Raw genomic sequence first — 24686 nt, forward strand, 5'->3', positions numbered from 1 at the left:
TTATGGAGAACTATACCTACCAAAAAACAGGATGTTCTTTCGAGATCGATCGGTAACGGAAAAGACGAAGGGATGGTCAGCTTTGAATTCGACTGCAACATTTGCACTCTTAAATACCGTTATTACAGCAGTGGCAGCAGCTGCCTCAGTGCCTTCTTCATTGACTTCTATGAATGATTTGTGAACAACTTCAGATATGACTAAATCATTGTTAGTTGACATTCCAGAGAAGTCTGCCTTGCCCTCATCAAATGCATCCGTCATTCCCATGCTTCTCAGAACCGGCTTCAGGTCATATTTTTCTTCCAATTTAAATTTGGGGAAGGAGAGATCAATTTTTCTTGGGAACATCTTCTCTGGATTGATCCAGTCCATGAGTTTCTCATATGTAATTTCTCTCTCCAGCTAAAATAAGATGAAACACATTAAAGGAGAAAGAAATTCCTAGTTATATGATACTATGATGTTGCAATATTTTCAGGATCAGACTCAATAAAGATAGTAGAAGTTATAGGTTTAAATATAATTCTCTTTAATCATAATAGGCATTCTATATTCGCTGAATATTCAAGATAGAAGCAAGGAAAATGGGGAGGATGGCTCCTTTTATATACAAGGGGCGGAGCCAGGAATGGGAGTGGTAAAATATGAATACATTAAAGCTCAAGTAATAAGTTAACCCCTGATGTTCCATATATACATTATTTACACATTAGAGAATAAGGCATTTACATCTGACAAATCCCCCTCTAAATGCCGGTTCGTTATACAACACCAGTTACATTCAGATTCAGGACAATATAATACATATAATTTAGAAGTTAAATATTTGTGTTGTTTAGAAGGTAAGGGTTTTGTTAATATGTCAGCTAATTGTTCAGAAGTATCACAATGTATTGCTTTGATGAATCCGTCTTGAGATAGTTGTCTCACGTGCTTAAATTTTATATCAATATGCCTGGACCTTTGTCCAATTGCATCGGATCTAGAAATTTCAATGGCCGCTTTGTTATCTTCATGCATAATAAATGGTAAAGTAGGTTTCTTCCAAACATCTGTGATCAAATCATTGAACCATACAAGGTTATTTGCAGCTTTAGACAAGCAAACATATTCTGCTTCTGTGGTAGAGGTGGCTACCAGTTCTTGTTTACCAGTATACCAGTAAACTGGACAATCGTTCAATAGAAAAACATAACCAGAGGTACTCTTTCTGCATGATGTATCACCAGCCCAATCTGCATCAGCATAACAAGTAATTTTTGGTTCTTTGTCATTATTGGGTTCCAATATTAAACAAAAATCTAATGTACTTTTCAGATATCTTAAAATTCTTTTGACAGCTTCCCAATGATACAAGGTTGGTTTGCTAACATATCTTGACAATAAATTGAGAGGTAATGCAATATCTGGCCTAGTCCAATTAGATATATAAAGGAGTGAACCTATAACTGATCTGTAAAATGTGTTGTCTTTAAACTCAGGGGAAGATTCATCATTGTTTCTAAGAAAATCAGTTTGCATAGGTGTGTCACATGTTTTGGCATTATTTAAGTTACATTTGTTTAGGAGTTCAATGATTTTATCTTTTTGAGTAAGTTTGAATCCCCTTTTTGTTTTGTTAATTTGTACACCAAGGTATTTATTCACTTTACCTAGTGATTTCAATGAGAAGTGTTCGTTTAACTTATTTACAAAGATTTCCCTGCTCTCTTTATGCTTTCCAATATATAAAATATCATCCACATAAATTAATACAAATTCAATATGATCATTACTCTTTTTTACAAAGAAACAGTTATCAGCAGTGGTGGCGTTGAAATCCATGGTCTTTAGTACTTTTACCAAACAATCGTACCATCTTTTGCCAGATTGCTTCAATCCGTACAGACTCTTATTTAGTAACCAAATTTCGTTCTTATTAGTGTATTGACTGTGTGGTGCTCTTACATATATTTCCTTATCTAATTTTGCATGTAAGTATGCAGTCTGTATGTCATATTGAAACACGTCTAGATTGAGTGCAGATGCTACTACAAGAGCTGTTTTGACACTCTCTGTTCTCACTGTGGGTGAATATGTGTCAGTATAGTCTTCTGGATATTTTTGTGCGTAACCTTGTGCAACTAGTCTGGCCTTGTATAAGGTATTACCTCCTTCTAAATTCTTAATTTTATAAATCCACCTGGTACCTATAATTGTTTTATCCTTAGGTGCGATCGCAGGTGTGAATACATTTAATCCTTGTAAACTTTTCATTTCTTTTTCCATAGCTAGTTCCCATTTTTCTCTTTCTTCACGGGGAAGTTTCAATACTTCCTCATATGTATTAGGTGTTATTTGTTCTCCATCCATATGCATAATATAATCTTTGTATTTATTTGGTATTTGGTTTCTATTATTTCTAATATTTCTTTCAGGTTTGCTATGGTTGTCATGCAAATATCTGGCTTCCTTTTTTGTTAATGTGTCTGTCTTTATTTTATGCTGACTATTTGTCCAAGTTTTGGTTTTGTTCTTACTTTTGTTAATATTTTGATTTTCTGTTGTTCCTTCCTCGCAAGATATATTATCTTTGCTTTTATTAGGAAAAATTTCATTAAGGTGCAACTTAGACCAATTGGCCTGCTCATGAAACACAGCTGTTCTGGATACTATAAATTTGTTATTATTATCGATGAATCTGTACCCTTTGGTTCCAGTTTCGTATCCCATGAATCTTAATCTCCTGGATACGTTTTCTCCCTTTCTCCTCAATTGTTTAGGTATGTGCACGTCTGCAGTAACTCCAAATATGTGCATGTGTGCTAATTTAGGTTTTCTATTGTACATCACCTCATATGGTGTCTTATTCACAATACTGGACCATGTTCTATTTTGAGTGTAATTTGAATAATGTAAGGCTTCTGACCAAAATTGTTTGCCTAAACCAGCATCCTCTAATGTGCATCTAATCATGGTTTGTAGTGTGGAGTTCTTTCTCTCTGCAATCCCATTTTGAAAGGCAGAAAATGGATTGGACGTGAAATGTAGCATCCCTCTATCCTTTAACCATTGGGAGAATTCTTTAGACATGAATTCACATCCCCTATCTGTCATAATTTGTTTTATTCTGATATTATGTTGTGTTTCTATGCGTTTGTAGAATTCCTTAAATTTCTGAAAAGTTTCATCCTTGTGCTTTAATGTGTAAACAAAACCATAGCGACTGTAATCATCCACTATTGTTAGGAAGTAACGTTTTCTATAGGTAATTGATGGAGTTAATGGACCAACTAAGTCCATATGTACCAAATCAAAAATATTGTTAGTTGATCTGTTAGATTTTTTTGGTCTAGGACTGGTTTTTAGTTTGGTGGATTTACATACTGAGCATTCTAAATAATTTTCACAATTTTTTATTTTTACACCTTCTGCGTGTTCAGTCATTTTTTGTACTACAGGAAAGCTAGCATGTCCTAACTTCCTATGTAAGATATGAGCACACTCATCATGAATTGGTTTACCTATTTTTGGTTTCTTCTCATTGTGTGTATTTTTGTTATCATGAGTTAATTTACATTCATCATTGTCACTGTTACTGACATTTTCATCATCTGCTTCAATACAATCTTCCATATTTGAATCAATGTTATGTAACCATCTTTCTTTGGTTATCAGATAGGGTAGACCCCCTTTTATCATCACAGTGCCTACATTTGTTTTGTTCTTTTCTATAGTTGCTTTCCCCTTTGAGAAAACTATATTGATGTCAGATTCTCTGCTTAGTTTTATAGCACTTAGTATGTTGTGAGGTATTTCTGGGATTAATAATACCCCCTCTATTTTCCCTAAACCAGGCAAGGTCACATTTCCTCTGCCTAATACTTGAACCTTTTCTTGATTAGCTACCTTTATCACAAACTTATCTTCTGTAAATGAAGATAATATACTTTTGTTATTAGTGGTGTGATTTGTTGCACCAGAATCAATAAGCCAATTATTGTTCTCATCTTGTTGTGTTTTGGTGCTGTCTTGTTTATTTAGCCCATTTAGTGACCCAGATTTTCTCTCTTTTGAATTTTCTCTACCCCCTCTACTTTCTCTGTAGTTTGGTGGACTTCTATATTTGTGTCTATCTGTGGAAGATTGTCTGTAATTGTATTTGCTCCTATATTCTGGCCTATGTCTCTCCCTTGGGACTTTGGGACAGTCTCTTCTACTGTGTTCCCTGGATCCACAATTGTGGCATCTAAAGGCTTCATTATATTTATCTTGAAAGACTACTTTCCTAAAAGATTTGTGTTCTGTTTGGTTACTGGAACGATTTTTTTTTGAATTGTCTTCTGCTATCAATTTGTTAGATAGACTTTCTATTGATAAATATCCCAAATTAATGGTATCTAAGTGTGACATAAAGCTATCCCATGATGGATCAAGTGAATTGATAATAACACTTTTCATAGTTTGATCTGAAATCACTTCCCCCCTCAATTGCAGCTCAGCTCTTATTTTGTTTAGATTTATCAAATGTTCACTTATAGAAACCCCTGGTTTCACTCTAGAAGAAAAGAAATCCTTAGACATTCTTGTGGTTGTGGCTACGCTATCGCTGTGAAATAGATTAAACATGCATTGAATTATTTCTGATACAGTTAGGTTTGGTTTGATGCTATGATACATTGCAGGAGACACGCTAGAAATTATTATGAAAAATGCTCTATGATGTAAACAGTCTATTTTTAAAGTCCAAGGTCTTCTTGGAGGACTAGTTATAAAGAATAGTAAATTTTCTTTCATAAAAATAACCTGAAGCTGTTGGTACCACTCTTGTAAATTAATGCCATCAACTCTAAGTTTTGGGAAGTCACTGGGTAAGTTCCCCACATTATTTTGTCCATTACTTACAACCTGAGGCAGTCCGTGGTCTCTCAAGTGCAGGAAATTACAGAACGGCATTGGGATGCTTGTAACGAGTCTGCGCGGTTCTCTGGCCAGTTCAAGTCTTTCGGGGCCGTCTACGTAGTTTTGCACATGCGCGTTGCTCATTTCTTTTTTGGCGCCGTTGTGGAAGGTTCTCTCCATTTCAGCTCTCTCGATCCGCTCCTCTTCAGATGAGTCGGTCTCTGGCTCGGTTTTTGGGGCTTTGGTGATGGCGGCGGTTCTTCTCTTTCTCTTGTGTGTGCTGGCACTCGATTCTGTCTGCGGTGTAGGGCGGAATCGGCATGGCTCTCTGGGCTCGGGTGTCGTCGTTTTCGAAGTCAGGATGGGAGCGTGCAGGTCTTGAGTTGTCGGTTTGACTTCTTGCTTCTTCGTCGATGTCTTGGAGATTTTCAATCTTGGCCCAAAAGCAGCAAAAAGCGTTTTCATTGCTGACTTTACTTGAGACTTTGTTAAATCGTCTTCACTTTCTGATTTTGGTTCATCTGAAGAGTTTGAGACTTCTTTTTCACTTTCTTCGTCTGATAGTGTTTTTCGCGCCAGAAATTTTGAACTGAGCGTTTTGATTGGCTCTGCTTCACTCTCTTTTGAAGTTCGTTGAAACCAAGATGGCTGCCGTTCAAAATTTCGCGCGGGGTCACATCTTTTCTTTTTTACAACTATTTTCTCAGTAGTCATTTCACTCACAGTTTTTTGATCTTTGGGTTTTTCTTTAATGACGTTTTTCTCTCTCGCTGCTCCGCTGTTCCTCAGCATCTCCTGGAGGTCCGCGATGAGGCTTTCATCATTCTTTTGGCTTTTTAGTATTTTTAATATTTCTGACCTGAGTTCGTTATTTTCTATCTCGATTTCTTCCTGGTCGTTATTTTCACTCATCAGTTCTTCTTCTTCAGTGGTGTATTCTTCGGATTCTCTCGAAATCGCATTAGTGGATTCGTTGATCATCTCTTGATCAGTTTCTATTTCTTTGCTGTAGGCCCTGGTGTTGGGCCTATCTTTCTTGGACATTTTTAATTACTTATTGAGTCAATTAACCATCCTCTGCTACCAGCTTGTTGCAATATTTTCAGGATCAGACTCAATAAAGATAGTAGAAGTTATAGGTTTAAATATAATTCTCTTTAATCATAATAGGCATTCTATATTCGCTGAATATTCAAGATAGAAGCAAGGAAAATGGGGAGGATGGCTCCTTTTATATACAAGGGGCGGAGCCAGGAATGGGAGTGGTAAAATATGAATACATTAAAGCTCAAGTAATAAGTTAACCCCTGATGTTCCATATATACATTATTTACACATTAGAGAATAAGGCATTTACATCTGACATATGATTTACCCTGATATTCTAACACAAGTATGATGCAGGTGTTCACAATGACAGAAAAATCCTGGAAGTCATAAATGTAGACCTTAGAACCAGGAAAAAAGTAGGAATATAAATATAGCTTTATATTCAAAGTACATCAATTTCTAACTCAATACATTATTAACAAACATGTGAAATATAAGGCAGATCCATCTGGGAGAGTCACTAGTTCAGGGGTGTCAAACTCAAGGCCTTTGGTCAGATCCGGTGCTTAAATCTGGCATACGGAGCCGGCCTGGAAATAGCAAAGAACCAGCCCACGGTGCCTCTGGTAGCCAAAACGGAGTGCCTGAATCCTGTTTTGGCTGGCAGGATGCTGCAGGAGATGTCCGTCCCGACACTCTCCCATCCCCAGCTGGCCCACGGAGGAGAACTACAATGCTGATCCAGCCCTTGAAGAAATCCAGTTTGACACTGCTGCAGTAGTGCTAGAATGGTTTACCCAGCAGCCCAGACAAATGTATATAAATTGTATTAGAGAAAACCTGCGTGCTGACAAGAAATATTTTTATAATTTATTCATGTTTGTATTAAAATTTATACCAATTTTTATTCCAGAAACCCCAATAATTTACAATTATGCCTAAAGCTAAAAGGAAAGCTAAAAGAAAAGTAAACATTGAGGCCTAGTTTGGTATAGCGGTTAAAAGCACTAGACTATAAATCATCACTTTGATCTGAATTACCAGGTTTGGTGATTTGGAGCCAGTCACACTCTCTTAGCCCTAGGAAGCAGGCAAGGGCAAACAACTTCTGAAAATGTTGCCAAATAAACTACTTGGATTTTTCCAGAGAGTTGCCAGAAGCTATATCTTAATTGAAGACAAATATCCATGCAAAAAAATACCTCAGCTATATGAACTTGTTTGTTCTTTCCTTCAAGCTATGAATCTTGATAGCTATTTTAACATGAAACAGTATAAACTGAAGAATGAAAAACTGAATCCCTTGCATTTTAATAATGTCAGAAGAAATACTGTACGTTATTGGCAACCTTATCAATTGCCTTGTACACATCACGTACAGATGGAATCCCCCTTTGTATACAATACTTTGAAACATAAATGCATTCGCTGGTGTTCTTTAGACTTTTTTTTTGCATCTTTTCAAAATAAGGGAAAATACAAGTCAACCCAATAGTACTAACTATAATGGCAGAAAGCCAAGCTTCAATATTAAAAAGGACAGCATATAGCTAGTACCAGAGATGGACAAGGTCTTAAATTCTGTTTCATGAAAGAAAATCTCACCTTTTCCAATCCAGTAGAGTTATCTTCAATCTCATCAGGGAGCAGAATGATCATGCTCAAGTCATTATCAATATACGGAATCTCAAGAATTGAAATCCGATAGGCCGATATGTGGGTCATGTTGTATTCTCCTTTCCTGAACATCATCTGCACTATTTTCCTTTCATTCTACAAGTGGGGAAAATGTATGTTAGAAGAAATCTTTCAAATAAATAGGAAATGCAAATAATTCTATCATGGATTTATCCTTAGGGTTTTTTTCCCTCTGCTTAAATCTTTCATTTTTTGCGTTTAATTTTTAAGACAAACTGAGATTTTATATGAGCATTTATCATGTCTCAGCCATCCACCAGAGTTTCCAGTCTTTATACATAGTGATAATTTACTTTTCACAGAATTTGAAAAATTTTAGAATATTAAGGAATAGATTTAAAAAACAGACAAAGATTATGACCTTTAGAAAAGTGAATTGTCAATTCTGTGAGCAGAAGAATGCAATGAAACACAGGTCTGTGGTTTTAATCAGCAGTTTTCTCAAATGAACAGATGTCCATAATATCAAAACTAGCCTTCTTTGTGGAGAGCAACATAGAAAAATATTGTGCCTGTTCCTCCTCCATCAAATATGTCCGGGTGATAATACATAATAGATCCACATACTCAGCAAATATATTCACTAATCACTCCGTAATTATTGCAGCTAATCACATAGAATTAGTGGGATTGGTGCTGCACTAAAAATCCCTGCGCAAAGTTTCAATGACAGAAAAGTCTGAATTGCTACACACAAAGCCTGAAGGACTTAAGATGACTGATTTTCATGATTCATCCATTTCCACAAAGATCAATAAAATGGAAGGAGTAAGCAATTTCTTTGCTACAGGAATTTTTCAAATTAATTCCAGATATATACAAAATAACACAATTTAAAATATTCAGAATGTCTCTTTTACTCTGTTAATACAGTAAATGAATACCTTGTTAACCCAGAAGGGCTTTTCCTCTGTGTGATCTTTGTTGAACTTATTTGCCCAGTTTCCCTTGAAATAGATCGCATTCACCAAAACCAGTTTTGTAAGTGAATCAATTATTCCAGGGACAAGCAGATCCTGAATTTTTCCTTTGAAAGTTTTTTTTAAAAAATTGCTTTAATTGACAGATAAGATTTATTATTTCTTTTTTATATAAAAAAGTTTTTATTTTATAAACATTCAGACAAACATACAATATAAAGTCAGTCAGTTAATATATCATCTGAATACATCTTTCTTTTTGCATCGTACTCCTCCAATAACTATCATTCTTAATACTGTCATTTCATTATTTGTACATTCCCCCACATTTACTTTTCTGTTAAAACATTTCTCTATTCAACACTTTTATCCCACCCCAACCCTTATCCCGCCCTCCCCACCCCACCCCTGACTTTCCAGAGCAAAAACAGGGTATAGCATCTAACAAACATATACTAAAATAAGCTAACTAACTATAAAATTCAAAACTCCCACACGTTCTTTAATTCCCCTTACTCCAATTCATCAACCTCCCTTTTATAAATTACCAAGAGCAGTTAAGTTAAATTCAATCTTCCTAGTTATAAAAAACTTTTTCTTAATATATAATCCAATACTTTAACAGTATTACAAACAGTAAAAATCATAGCTGAGTTTCATTTCCGCACCCTCAAACATCATTTTTTTAGCATTACTCCCTAATAGAGTTCTAAATTTAACATTAAGCCTCTTTCCTTCAAAAAATTGAACATCTTAAAGTTTTAAACATTTTATCTCATGTCTCTTAAAATAGTATAATCTTATGTTAAACATTTTAAAATCTCTTAATACCATTAAAACACATATTTACCAACTATAAATTTCAAAATCTACAGGAAGAATATTATATCATTTTATCTTAGAGTAGCCTTTAACAATACCAATGTAACTAAACTTTTCAATTTACTAGAGTCTTCCTTCCCCCGAAAGAAAAAAAAAGAAAACAAAAACTTAAACTTCTGTTCTTCTCTTCTTTCGATATTTTTTCCAATCCTTCTTCTTTATTAAGTCTTGCAACATTCCCCCCAATTTTATTTTTGAAAATTTTAAAATGTTGATTTGAGGTTGATATTTCTGAAAAACTGGCTCTCTTCTTGAAGTCACTTTTTCTAATTTAAAATCCCCATTCCGACTCTTCTTGCTTATATAATCATTCAGTCCATTCCTTTGTCCATATAGCCAGAATTTGTTGCCATAAAATTTATCAGCTTGCAATGATAAATCTATTTGTTGCTTTTCTATCAATTGAATGGAAGTGTCTGCCCCGACCTTTGTTTCAACTGTGCCAGCCTGCCTTTCAATCCTAACAGCCTCATGGTCTTCCAAAGGCAAACTCCTCAGAAAATTTTTCTGCTGGCCATCCAACAACTCCTTATGATTTTCCAAGCTGTTTTTTGAAAAAGCTCTTTCAATTGTATCCAAAATTTTCGGTTGGCTCCGCGAGCCTCGAAGACGCTCTTTTACGAGCGCCCGATCCCCAGTTCCGTAAAAGCCCCAGAACAGCCGAAAAACTGCTGTCTGGAGGCTTGGAACCCTCTCCCCGGGCAAAGGGGAGAGAGAAGAGCCGACAGGCGGAGGTAGAGCCCCCCAAGTGTGCCAGGAGAAATCCTGGGGCGCAAAGGGTGTGGACTCCCTATTGAAGCCTGTCAAGCTGCTCCAGACCAGGGACGACTCCGCTGAAGCGGAGCTAGAAGCTGCAACCAAAATCTGCTGAAAAGAAATGAGGGGACTTTTAACATCTTTACCTTGATTGCAGACAGAGCAAATCAGGAGAAAAAAGAAAAAAAATTGCAAGTAATACTTTAACTCTGTTTTAAAATGCAGAAAATGGCACCTGAGGGCGGGAGGAGGAAGCTACTAGGGAAAGTGCTTGTTAAGCTTGTTAACATTTGCAACATTGATACAGCTACCGGATTACACATTAAGAGAAAGTTTTAAAGTGGAAGCGGCAAGGAAAAGAATTTGGTACTGAGGAGAAGAATTTGGTATTGACTTTAACTAAAATTTTGCTTTTATACTGTGTGGAAAATAGTTGGAATTGTCACCCTAATAGCTGGATAAATACAAAGTGGCTGAAAGATGGCTGACATCAGGGCTGGTGAATCAGCAAACCCTCAAGCTGTGACTGTTAAAGATTTATTATTTCTTAACATCACTTAACATCAATATGGAAATAGAAAAGGAGGAATATAAATTTCAGGCATTCACAGATGATTTGGTATTTATTTTAGAAGATCCGCAAGAAATAGGACCAAAGTTATTAAAAAGAATAGAAGAATATGGTGAGGTGGCAGGACTGAAAATCAATAAGGACAAAATGAAAATTTTAGTGAAAAATATCACAGAGAAGCAGAAAAGGGACTTGACGGAGAGATTAGATATCTAGATTGCAAACAAAGTAAAATATTTAGGGGTAAAATTTACAGCAAGATGTGTAACGATTAAGAAAGACAACTACTACAAGCTAAAAAAGAAAATTGAGGTAGATTTGGATAGATGGAAAAACCTGCAATCATCATTAATAGGAAAAATAGCTACAATTAAAATGAACATATTACCAAGAGTATTGTTTTTATTCCAATCTTGATAAAATTGGAGAAAAAATACTTTAAAGAGCTCAATAAGATAATAACGAAATATATATGGCAGGGTAAAAAGGCGAGAATCAATCTAAAAATGTTACAAGACGTAAGAGCTATGGGAGGGTTTGGACTACCGAATTGGGAATTATATTAGCAGGCAGCAGCACTAACTTGGATGAAGGAATGGATTGTATTGAGAAATATAAGGTTATTAGCATTGGAGGAACATGACCTGCATTTAGGTTGGCATGCTTTTTTATGATATGGGGAAAATAAGATACATGGTTACTTCCAAAGACAGTATATAAGAAATGCTTTGTTATTAGTATGGGAAAAAATTAGAGAGCAACACTACTTGAAGATATCAGTCTGGCTTTTGACGATGGAAGCACATATACATCCAAATATTATTAATATGGGAAATATTGTTAGTTACAAAGATATTTTGTCAGATAAGGGGGAACTTAAAATGAAATGTGAATTGGAAAAGCAGGGGATTGATATGGATTAGTACACACAGTTGCAAATACGATCTAGATATTAAAAGGATGCTAAACTTTATGGTTTTTATATGGAACTGACAGAATTGGATAAGATATTGACAGGAATAGAAGAGAGAATGATAAAAAAAATTGTACAGTTACTTATTGAGCATTAAATTAGGAGAAGAACAAATTAAAGGAACAATGATAGCATGGGCAAAAAACTTCGGTCACACGATAGAGCGAGATAAATGGCAGCAACTATGGGATAGGAATTACAAATTAACACCGTCAACTGCATACAAGGAAAATCTATATAAGATGTTTTACAGATGGCACTTAGCACCAGAAAGACTGGCCAAAATGTTTAAAGATAAATCAACTAAATGTTGGAAATGCCAACAGACACCGGGGTTGTATTATCATATGTGGTGGACGTGTGGGGAAGCAAAAAGATACTGGGCAAAAATTTGTATGTGGCTGGAGAAGATGACGCAACAACATATTGATTTAAAACTGGAATTGTTCCTGTTGGGGATTTTATCGTGAATTATAGTAAAGAAACTGTATATTTGATTATTGATATAATAACCTCAGCTAGAATTATATTTGCACAAAATTGGAAAAGCGAAGAGATCCCTATAGATGAAAAAGTGACTAAGAAAATATTAGAATGTGCAGAAATGAACAGATTAACACTTGCAATTCTAGAAAAGGAAGAATCAGGTTATTATAATATATGGGAGTTATTTTATCAATGGTTAGAGAATAAATATGAAATTAATGTATTGTAAAAATAGATAAGTAAAGAAGAGAAATGTTACTTTATGTCATTTTATCATTATTATTATTTAGTATTGATATAAGAATGAATGTAAGAAATTAATATGGTGGTAAGTTTAATTGTTAAGACACAAAGAAATGTATATTCAGATGACACACTAAGATGTGTGATGGAATGTTTGTATTAAAAGAAAAAAAATTTTTTTTTAAAAAAAGTAATAGATAGCATGCACCAAAACCAGTTTTGTAAGCAAATCAATTATTTCAAGGACAAGCAGATCCTGAATGTTTCCTTTGAAAGTTTTTTTTTAAAAAACTGCTTTAATTGACAGATCAGATTTATTATTTCTTAACATCACTCACCTACCTTCTGTCTCTGTCCCTGTCTCCCTCCCTCCCTCTGTCCCTCCCTCCCCCCCCCACTCTCTTCATTTTAATTTAATTATTAGATTTCTCTCTTCAGGAGCTCAAGACAGTCACCCAGAGAACTCCTCTGACTGAGGATGGAATGTAGCTTTTGCTTCCTCAGGGCCAGTCCAACCTCCATCCACCCATCCTCCCTCCCTTAACATTTATACAGTTGCCCATCTTATATCATTATTTAGTAAGGTTACCACACACATACAAGTTAAATAACAGGCAAGTTAAATAACAGAAATATGCTCAGATGTGTCCATCAATAAAACCAATAATCTATTCATGGCTAGAATTTCATCTGAGATTTGATGGGCTTCTACATAGCAAATAATAGCAGGTGGGTTTGCCTGCCTTGTCTGTCTCTCTGACATGCACACACAATATTGCATGTCTTACTTAATGCAGCTACTAATTAACTCTTATTATCATTCTCACCTGAGGTTTTTTCTTCTACCCAGGCATTTATATGTCTTCTCGAATCTTCTGAAGCTTGTCTGAAGTTAAGTTTCTCCAGACCTGCATGGTAGAATCTCTGAGTGGATTCTATAAATGACTTAAGAAACAATGACATCTCAATAACAGAAGCAAATATAAAGAACAAGAATTGATTTTGTCTCATTTTTCTACGAACTAAAAATCAGGAAACATTATTTATTACACTGAATACTATCTAAAACCAGCCAATGCCATTGGATAGTTGATACAGCCTAGAAAAAGTTTATCAGATATTAGGAACTATATGGAATTATCCTAAAATAACATAGTTTATTCAAAAATATATCTGGCAATTATGGGTCACATGGTTCTATTTATGACTTTTATTTGATAGTTCTATATTTAGGAACATCCCACTGGATGTTCCTGTAACATTCCCAGTAAAAGCAGCTAGACTTTTAAATTTCCCCTCTAGACAACTCAATGAACCAAATAAAGCTACAGGAATATTTGGTACCTTATTAGAGCCAAACTGCAATTGCAATGAGACAGGCAAACATTAAAACAAACAGAGCATTTATGGTTGTTCCCAGCCAGTTCTCCAACATGTATGTAACTTACTGCAAGAAAATCATACGATGTTTCTCCAAAGAGCTGGTTGACTAGACTGAGGCTATAATTAGCACCTGGTTTGTTGATATCAGAAATAAGTTTCTCAAATCTTTGGTGAACCTCTCCATCGTTGAGTACAGAAAGCACCTATAATATGACATATGCTTAATCAAATTAAGTTTAACATCAATTCTAAATGTAATACCACAATAGCAGACTTTGGAAAACCTTAGATATTTCAAACAAACAAAATGAAGTCAATTTTAGGACTTAAACTCGAGGTAGCATGATTTTCCTACCACAGCATATCATTAAATTGTCCTTATATTGGAGTAATTGTTGGTGAAGGGTATCTCTAGGATCCACAGAAATGATTTTTCAAACCCTGGGACTTCACGTTAAGGACTTTTGTCTGAAGTAATACCATTTGCTAAGAGCCATGTGGCGCAGTAGTTAGAATGCAGTATTGCAGGCTAACTCACTGCTCACTTCAGGAGTTCAATTCTGAATGGTTGAAAGTTGACTCAACCTTCCATCCTTCTAAGTTTGGTAAAATGTGGACCCAGATTGTTGGGGAAAATATGCTGACTCTGTAAACTGCTTAGAGAGGGCCGTAAAGCACTATGAAGTAGTATATAAATCTTAGTGCTATTACTATTGCTATTTCCATAATTAGCAATTGCCATAATGGCTTTGAAGAAGTCAAGCACCGAGGGCTGAAGCCCTATCAGACTTCCTATGCATGCTCTTTACATTCCAAGCAAATAGGAGTTGCTCCCATCCTCATGCAAATAGAATCCCAAATCTGAATGAGAATTGAGAGCAGAGTTAAAGAAGCTCAATAACAATGGCATCTGTTGTGCTTGCTGCATTTTTCAAAAGCTAATCAGACAGTTGGCAATTGGACAAACAGCATCATCTTAGGAGTGTAGCCAGGGTGAGGTGATAGGCGTACTTGGAATTTTTTAGAGCAGATGACAGATTAGCTGCCCACAGTGGCATTATTGCAAAATGGCCATCGCATAAACTTCATAAATAAATAAAATAGATGTTCTTATAATTGGCTAGCAAGTTTGGGGACCAGCTCACAGCCAACCCCCTTTTTTCTTTTTGATAAAATGTATCTTAATATACTTTTAATATCTGAGCTTCTGTATTATTTCTGGCACCCAACGAGACCATTAGCAGTGCAGAAGACAAACTCAAAGGAGAAAAAAACAAGTTGTTGGAAGGATCATTAGCACTAAGCTTCTTGAAGAGGTTGAGGGCAAAAATGGTGTTTGCCGCAGAAAGGCTGCCCATGTTTTCGAGCCTGGAGAACAAATATAGTACAATAAACCATAGATTAACGCCTAGATAATGAGATGACCAAAGCATCCCATCCATGTTCTGCTTGATCGTTCTACTTGAACAATTATTCTACTTGCTTTAAGGAATGTGATTTACAGAACCTAGTGAACAAAATATAAGGGAACTATACAGCCCACTTCTAGAGTCATATATAATTCCATAAGAACAGCTGCTGATTGTGAATATGTATGTATTTATGTATGTATGTATGTATGTATGTATTTATTTATTTATTTATTTATTTATTTATTTATTTATTTATTTATTTATTATTCGTATTTCTATGCCACCCACTCTCCGAGGACTCTGGGTGGCTTACAACAAAGACAACATGAACAACATATTGCCCCCAACAATCTGGGTCCACTGCGCCACCTTGGCTCTATATAGGCAGCTCTCATTTGTATGTGAGGAAGGAGGGGTAGGAGAAGCCAGGTGGATGCCAAATCTTATACAGTAACTAAAGCTACTGAATAAGGATAATTACAGATTCCTAAAGACAAAAGTTTAAGGTATGCAGAGAAATACGATTTGCTTAATCCCCCATTAAAGTGGTCTTTGTTTAGGCCCCCACTGCAAAAAAAAAATAGGTCTAGAACAAAAATGTGATCTGAATTGAGATGAAACTGCAATTAACTTAAAATTAAAAAGTCATTTTCTTTTGTTTCTGCCACATTTTGAAACCTCAGGTAAAAAGAGGCTTGATCCATTTCCAAATGCATGAATGAGCTTTCTAAGTCTTTGTTTACTGCCATCATTTCTTGGTCTATCTGCTCTAAATTTTTTTCAGTTTGTTCAGTTTTTATTTCCACGGACCTAATATTTTGCTCATTCCTTTGTATCACCTCTTGAATTGAATCCATTTTATTGTCTAAGTTATGTATGTCAGTTTTCAATTCTCCATGGTTTTTTGTCATTGCCTCCTGAAGTTTCATCATAGTTTCCTGAATCATTACGAGAGTAGTCTGCATCGTCTGGGATATCAAATTGGAGCTTGATTTTTCTGTAGGCAGCATTCCTTCTATTGTTCTCTGGGTTGATGGGGAAGCCATCACCACCGTTGGGTTTGATGCCACCTTTTTCCCTTTTATCAGCGATGTAGTGTTGATACTTGTCATTTCTTTTAGAATGTTACTTTGTTCTCCTAAAATTTTATAAATCTTTTCCCAGATTACCATCCACTATTTTTATCACTAATAATAATTTCTTTTATCCCTCTAAGTTAATTTTCTTATAGTTATGTTCCTTTTCCCTTTTATATTACTTTTGGCTTTCTCAATATCTTCTCCCTTTACCTATCAATATTTTAGTGTTTGCTTCTTTCACGTTTTGTTTTTTCTAGGCTCTAGATTTCAGTTTCTATTTTCATTGGTTATCTACTCAAAAACTTATAAAAGCTTACAACTGTAAGTCAATCATAAAGGCATACAATACAATATGGTATAATCATATATCACTTCAAATAGATCTTAATATTAACTTAAATATCCTAATTTATAATAAATATTAATTATGAATAGTTCTATGCTAAATGTAATACCTTCAGCACAATCTGACTAATCTTAAATTACTATCTATGTCAATATTTCATTGTGTATTTGTAAATACAGTTTTATCACAAAAATTGCAGGCACATCATTATTCAGAAAATATCCTATTGCCAAAATGTTAATCACAGATTATAATGTAACAATATAACAATCTAGTTTCTAGTTCACTTGAGATACTTCCTCTGCTTTAACTTTTTTTTTTGTTGTTGTTGTTCTTTTAGTTTAGTTTCCCAATGCTCTATTGTATCTGGATTTCTCAGTTTCTCAGATGGTTTACCAGGAGAATTTAACAAAAACATGGGGGAGCTATTAGAACCCATTCTTTTAGAACTGTATAACGAGGTCCTGTTAGAAGCAAAAATTCCTGTTTCATGGAGAGAAGCAGGGGTGGGTTCTAAATTTTTTTACTACCAGTTCTGTGGGCGTGGTTTATTTTGTGGGCATGGCTTGGTGGGGGGTGATGTGACTGGGTGGGCGTGGCTATTTTTTTTTTTTTTACTTTTAAAAGCATTTTTTCTACAACCTTAAGAGGTTGCAGAAAACAATGCTTTGAAAAGCCTCTGCCTATCAGGCAACTCAGCTGGGATCATCAGAGGCTTTTCAAAGCATTTTTTACCACCTCTTCGGCTGTAGAGCTTGCAGAAAACAATGCTTTGAAAAGCCTCTGCTGATCAGGCAACTCAGCTGGGATTATCAGAGGCTTTTCAAAGCATTTTTTTACCACCTCTTCGGCCAAAAAGATTGCAGAAAAAATGCTTTGAAAAGCCTCTGATGATCCCAGCTGAGCCGCGATATCATCAGAGGCTTTTGTTTTTACTTTTAAAAGCATTTTTTTGGCCAAAGAGGTTGTAGAAAAAATGCTTTTAAAAGTTAAAAAAAAGCCTCTGATGAGGTGGGTGGGGTAAGCGAGTGGCAGGGACCGGTTTGGGGGCATGGCCAGTCAATGTTATTACCAGTTCTTGGAACTACTACAAATTTTTACTACCGGTTGCGAACCGGTGCGAACCAGGAGCAACCCACCACTGGAGAGAAGCATATATCACAGTGATTATGAAAGAAGGTACTGACCCAAATCAAATTCAAAACTACAGGCCAATTTTACTTCTGAATGCAGACTACAAGATTTTTATGGCTGTCATAGCAGTAAGGATGAAAAAAAATACTGAATGAGATTATTTACTCTGACCAAAATGGGTTTTTTTTTTAAATTTTTATTTTATTTTAAATTTATATACCGCCCTTCTCCCTGAGGACTCAGGGCGGTGTACAGCCAGAATTAAAAAACATGAAATACAAATATTAAAAACAATTAAAATATATATAAATTTGGCCCAAAATTAAAAATACAAACCAATTAAAACATTTAAAATTTCTTCTTAAGCCAGCCCGGCTTGCTGGAAAAAGTGGGTTTTAAGGGCACGGCAGAAGGCACTAAGGTCTTGGATTCTCCTTATCTCTGGGGGCAACTGATTCCAGAGGGTAGGTGCCCCCACAGAGAAGGCCCTCCCCCTGGGGGTCACCAGCCTACATTGATTGGCTGATGGCACCCTGAGGAGGCCCTCTCTGTGGGAGCGCACAGGACGATGGGAGGTCGTTGGTAGCAGCAGGCAGTCTCGAAGATAGCTAGGCCCGATGCCATGGAGCGCTTTAAAGGTGATAACCAGCACCTTGAAGCGCACCCGGAAGACCACTGGGAGCCAGTGCAGCTCACGCAGGAGCGGTGTTACATGGGAGCGCCATGCTGCTCCCATCACTACCCACACTGCTGCATTCTGGACCAGTTGGAGCCTCTGGGTGCTCTTCAAGGGGAGCCCCATGTAGAGAGCGTTGCAGTAGTCAAGGCGAGAGGTGACGAGGGCATGAGTGACTGTGCACAGGGAATCCCGATCAAGAAAGGGCCGCAACTGGCAAATCAGGCGAACCTGACAAAAGGTCCCCCTGGTTACAGCTGTCAGATGTTCCTCCAAGGACAGCTGCCTATCCAGGAGGACTCCCAGATTGCGAGCCCCTTCTGTGGGGGCCAAAGACTCTCCCCCAATAGTCAGTGATGGAGTCAACTGACTATATCGGGATGCCGGGAGCCACAGCCACTCAGTCTTGGAAGGGTTGAGCTTGAGCCTGTTCCTCCCCATCCAGATCCGCACAGCCTCCAGGCACTGGGACATCACTTCAAGGGCATCATTGGGGTGGCCTGGGGTGGAGATGTACAGCTGGGTGTCATCAGCGTACTGGTGGTATCTCACCCCAAAGCCACAGATGATCTCGCCCAGCGGCTTTACATAAATGTTGAACAGAAGGGGCGAGAGGACCGATCCCTGCGGCACTCCACAGATAAGAGGCCTCAAGGTCGACCTCTGCCCCCCTGCCAACACAAACTGTGACCGGTCGGAGAGAAAGGAGGAGAACCACCGCAACACAGTGCCTCCCACCCCCAACTCTTTCAGCCGGTGCAGCATGATACCATGGTCGATGGTATCAAAAGCCGCTGAGAGATCTAACAGGACCAGAACAGAGGAGCAACCCCTGTCCTGAGCCCTCCAGAGATCATCAACCAATGCGACCAATGCCGTTTCCGTGCTGTGCCCAGACCTTAAACCCGACTGGAACAGATCTAGATAAGATGTTTCCTCCAGGAATTGTGGGAACTGTCGCGTGACCATACTCTCAACAACCTTCACCATAAAGCGAAGGTTGGAGAAGAGGACGATAGTTGGCCAATATTGCCAGATCCAGGGACGGCTTCTTGAGGAGAGGCCTCACCACCGCCTCTTTCAAGGCAGCGGGAAAGTGGCCCTCACTCAGCGAAGCATTGATAACACCCTGGAGCCAGCCTCGTGTAACCTCCCGGGAAGCCAGTACCAACCAGGAGGGACACGGGTCCAGTAAACATGTGGCCGCACTAAGTCTCCCCAAAATCCTGTCCACATCATCGGGAGTCACAGCGTCAAACTCCTCCCAGATAACATTCTCAAGACTATTCCTCGTCACTCTGCCCTGATCTACCCAGTCAGAGTCCAAATCCCGCCGGATCTGAGCGATTTTGTCATACAGGTATTGTCCAAAATCCTCCGCCCTGCCTTCCAAGGGATCCTCCCGCACTCCCGGATGGAGCAGGGAGCGGGTCACCCTAAACAGGGCGGCCGGATAATTCCCTGATGATGCAATAGAGGTGGAAAAGTAATTAAACTTTGCCGTCTTTATCGCCACTAGGTAGGTCTTAATATGCAACCTTACCAGTGTTTGATCAGACTCAGCGAGACTGGCCCTCCAACCGCTCTCCAGGCGTCTTTTCCGGCGCTTCATTTCCCTCAGCTCCTCGGTGAACCAAGGAGCCGCACGGGATCGGCACCGGGTCAGAGGCCGCAAAGGCACAACTCGGTCCAAGGCCCCACCAGCCGCCCGATCCCAGGCGGCTACCAGGTCCTCGGCCGAGTCATGTGCTAGAACCTCAGGAAATGGCCCAAGCTCCATCTGGAACCTCTCAGGATCCATCAGGCGCCTGGGGCGGATCCATCTAATTGGATCCGCCTCCCTGTGGCAGGGAGCAGCGGTTCAAAGATCCAGGTGAAGGAGTGAGTGGTCTGTCCATGACAAGGGTTCCATATCTATATCCCCAATAACAAGACCACTCAACCACTGGCCAGAGACAAAAATCAGGTCCAGAGTGTGACCTCCCCTGTGAGTAGGGCCATGAACTAACTGGGTCAGGTCCATGGCCGTCATGGAAGCCATGAACTCCCGAGCCACCTCAGACGTTTCACCAGCGGATGGCAAGTTGAAATCACCCATGACTAAAAGCCTGGGTGTATCTACTGCCACCGTGGCTATCACGTCGAGTAGCTCAGGTAGGGCTCTTGCCACGCGGCAGGGAGCCAGGTACGTAAGCAACAAGCCCATCTGAACCCCATGACCCCACCTCACAAGGAGGGACTCACATCCGGCTATCTGAGGCACAGTGGTCTCCCTCGGACCCAGATCCTCGTTAATAATAACCGCCACCCCCCCCCCGCCCCTCCCCTGGGCCCTCGGCTGATGGAATGCTCTGAAGCCTGGTGGGCACATTTCGACCAGAGGGACGCCGCCCTCCGGGCCCAACCAGGTCTCCGTAATATCCGCCAGGTCCGCTCCTCCCTCTTGAATAAGATCGTGAATGAGGGGGGCCTTATTTACCACAGACCTGGCATTGCACAGCATCAGCTGAAGGCCCAGATCCTGAGTATCTAAGCCACCTAGTGTCCGAGCGGAGCCTTGGGGACCGGGGCAAGCAATTGCTCTCAGATAGCAAGTGCGAACCCCCGACACATGATATGGTCCCCTGCTCTCGCCATATCTGCCCCTCCCATTCACCGAGCTGATGGAAAATTCCTCCTCCGGATAGTTCTCCAGCCCCTCCCCAATCCCTCGACCTGCACCCTCCAAACTGTCCCCCTGTGCCGGGCTCGGCTCTGACCCTAGTGGGTTCATCCCCCCAAACCCCTTGGTCTTCCTCCCAGTTCCCCTTAAAAAATCATTATTCCCACCCCTTAAAAATTTCATTAAAAATTTATGTAGAAAACCCCTCAACCCCCTCTTCGCTGCATGCCATCTAGACAAATTAGAGATAAGACAAGAATAGTATTGAACATATTACAAGGGGCATCCAGAGAAACAAATTGCCCTTGTTTTTCAGGATGCACAAAAAGCATTTGATAATTTAAATTGGAAATATATGATTAATCAAATTAGAGAAATGAAATTCGCCGACAAATTTGAACAAATGATTGAAGCAATTTATTTGTCTCAAAAAGCAAACATAATAAATGGAGAAATTACAAAAACATTCAAAATAAAGAAAGGAGTCCACCAGGGATGCCCACTGTCATCTCTGCTTTTTATTTTGACTTTAGAATTGCTATTGATGAAAATTAGAGCAAACCCAGAGATTAAGGGAACCAAATTAGAATGGAAGAATATAAATTAATGGCATTTGCGGATGATTTGGTATTTTTTTGGGAAGACCCAAAGGAAACAGGACCAATATTATTACAGGAAATAGAAAAATATGGGAAAGTAGTGGGCCTTAAAATTAACAAGACAAAAATAAAAATGATAGTCAAAAATTTAACAATACAACAGGAAAGAGAATTAGAAGGGAAATTAGGATTACAGAATATGAGAAAAGTTAAATACCTAGGAATTTGGCTGACAGCGAGGTGCTCTTCAATCAAATAAGACAACTACATAAAGCATATGCAACAAATTAAAATTGATTTGGAAAGATGAGGGGCATTAAATCTATCCTTACTGGGTCGGATTGCAATGATTAAAATGAATATTCTTCCAAAATCGTTATATTTTTTCCAAACCATAAAATTAGATAAGATTTTTTTTTATAGAACTGAATCAAATTGCAACAAAATTTATATGGGCGAAGAAAAAAGCAAGAATAAAATTATCAGACCTTCAGGACAGTAGAAGCAGAGGTGGCTTAGGGCTCCTAGACTGGTAACTTTATTATCAGGCAGCAACTCTAGTTTGGATTAAAGAATGGATCAATTTGAGAAATAAAAGATTACTCACTTTGGAAGGACATGATTTTAAAAAAGGATGGCATGCCTTCCTATAGGACAGAGAGAACAAATCTCATTCAAATTTTTTTCAACATAAAATACGAGAAGCTTTAATGCAAACATGGCATGAAATTAAAAAAAAAAAATTACATGAAAATCCCTAATTGAGTTTCGACGATAGAAGCAATGATCCATCCTAATACACTGAATTTAAGTAAAATGGTAAAATACAGCAAAATTTTAGATAACCAGGGGAATCTAAAAAGTAGGCAAGAATTGGAAGAACAGGAAATAAATATAGAGTGGTGGCTTTATCTACAATTAAAATCAAATTATATAAAAGATAAACATGAATATGGCATTGAAATTCTACCAAAACAATTAGATAAAATATTGATTGGCCCAGATGAAAAATTAATAATCAAAATTTATAATTATTTATTAGAATTTGACAGAGCTGAACACATAGTAAAAGGCGCTATTCCTAGCCTGGGCTAGGAATATTGGACATAACATCGAACTAGAGGATTGGGAAATAATTTAGAACAAAAATTATAAATTAACCAGCAAAATATAAAGAAAATCAATATAAAATGTTTTACCATTGGTACTTGGCACCCTCTAGACTGGCAAAAATATATCCAAATTAAAACCCTAATTGTTGGAAATGTGGACAAAAGCAAGATACCTTCTTTCACACATGGTGGTTATGCTCCGAAACAAAAAAAAATGGGTGAAAATACATAGTTGGATACAGGAAGTAACAGGCTTCCAGATAGAATATAAACCAGAATTGTTTCTTCTAGGAATAATGAAAAAGAAATATGAAAAAACAACAACATATATTAATCTACATATGATAACGGTGGCAAGATTGGCATTTGCGCAATGTTGGAGAAGTTCAAACATACCCTCCGAAGATTTAATAATTAGAACGATATTAGATTGCGCTGAGATGGGTAAAATGACATTGGAACTGAAAGGACTGATGGATTCGGACTTTTATGTAGTATGAGAGAGATGGTATAATTGGATTGAAGATAGAAAAAAAAGGAAATAACAGATAGTAGATTCTGTAAAATTATATAGAGTATAGGAGAACATTAGTGTGATGATATGTAAATTGGTCACAGTCATGTACAAGAGTTGAATAAGAATTGTTTAATTGTTAAAACCCAATAAAAAATAAATTTAAAAAAAATATTAAAAAGTATTAATGCTAATATTAAATAATTTATAAATAAAGACTAATGAATAATATCAAACACTATTTAATAGCATTCCCCTTCTTTCACATAGACAAACTTACTATATATATATATAACATCTAAGTATTTACACAACAACGTTCCAACCAAGGGAGCCACAACAAGCTGTCAATCAGCCCTAAAATGGGACTATGTCAATCTCACCTGTGGCACCTGCAGGAATTAGAAGGAGACAGAGAGAAACATACAATGGTTGTACCTTGAAGAGGTAGTGTTCTGAGCTGCTAGGGAAGTTACTGGAGAGGTCTGGCTGGAGAGAAACACTGACAAAGCTACAATATATCCTGGAAGAAGTAAAATGAACATTTTTAGGGTAATGCCCTCCCTGGTTTGACTCAACAGCCTCCAGACCCTCCACCTCTCCATGGGCGATGGAGATCATTGGTTAGAGAAGAAGGAAGGGGCTGGAAGGGCAGGAGAGGAACCTGGAAGTGGAGAGGCAGATTTCATGACTATCTCTTTAAACTTCCTGGGAGTAGCCCTTCAAACAGTCACAATCTCCCTTGGGGCTGTATAAACAGAAATACATCATTGCAACATAATTTCTAGCTATCTTAATAAACCTATTCTATAGTTTCTGGGAAGGCCAGCAGCTACTAATCATAATTTTATATATAAGTTGTTAAACTTTTTTAAAAAAAATCAAATTAAATTATTAAAAACAGTGCCACACTGTCCAGAGACTAACAGGAGAGGTATCCTAACAAATTTTGACTAATCTTGAAAAGTTAAGCAGGATGAATCCTGGATGGAGACTACTGGGAAATTGCAGGGATAGACTGAGATAAGAGAAAAACATCCTGGGAGAAGGTGGGATTGAAGCATTTGTACATTATGCCAAGGAAGCTAAATCGATCTTCCCTTCCAGAAGTTACTCTACTAGGGTATATTATTTTATTGTTTTTATCCCACCTTTATTATTTTTTATAAATAACTCAAGGTACCAAATGTACTTTATGCTTCTTCCTCCTCTAGTTTCCTGCATAACATGTAGAGTAGGGGTGTAAAACTGGTGGCCTATGGGCCGATGAGTCATGCACAGGCCACACCCACCCCAGGTCCTGGAA

At 37.8% G+C, this 24686-nt stretch overlaps 1 protein-coding gene across 2 annotated transcripts; it reads right to left on the minus strand.

The window, feature by feature from the left end:
• LOC139314829 (leukocyte elastase inhibitor-like) lies at positions 1-23925 on the minus strand. 2 transcript variants are annotated; one of them, XM_070940747.1, is made up of 7 exons: positions 23819-23925; positions 15037-15214; positions 13912-14049; positions 13291-13408; positions 8517-8659; positions 7540-7707; positions 1-405 (listed from the first exon to the last, which is right to left on the minus strand). In XM_070940747.1, the coding sequence occupies exons 1-7, from the start codon at positions 23923-23925 to the stop codon at positions 1-3; spliced, it is 1257 nt and encodes a 418-aa protein (XP_070796848.1). The 2 variants fall into 2 exon arrangements, with proteins under 2 accessions (XP_070796848.1, XP_070796849.1); XM_070940748.1 differs by lacking the exon at positions 23819-23925 and adding an exon at positions 14626-14649 and having other exon boundaries at positions 13912-14022; positions 15037-15204.
• Positions 23926-24686: the final 761 nt, after the last annotated feature.

Source organism: Pituophis catenifer, unplaced genomic scaffold, assembly GCF_029215685.1.
Source record: "Pituophis catenifer annectens isolate HBS135680 unplaced genomic scaffold, rPitCat1.0.hap2 SCAF_3, whole genome shotgun sequence".
In the NCBI taxonomy this organism is placed as follows: Eukaryota; Metazoa; Chordata; class Lepidosauria; order Squamata; family Colubridae; genus Pituophis; species Pituophis catenifer.

Bases quoted from the DNA above. Each gene is read 5' to 3' on its own strand.
- LOC139314829 (XM_070940747.1), bottom strand. From the start codon at position 23,925: ATGTTCATTTTACTTCTTCCAGGATATATTGTAGCTTTGTCAGTGTTT. The intron at 15,215-23,818 runs GTACAACCATTG...TTTGTTCTCCAG, and splicing joins CAGAACACTACCTCTTCAAG to GCTCGAAAACATGGGCAGCC. The intron at 14,050-15,036 runs GTATATTAAGAT...GTCATATTATAG, and splicing joins CAGAAGCTCAGATATTAAAA to GTGCTTTCTGTACTCAACGA.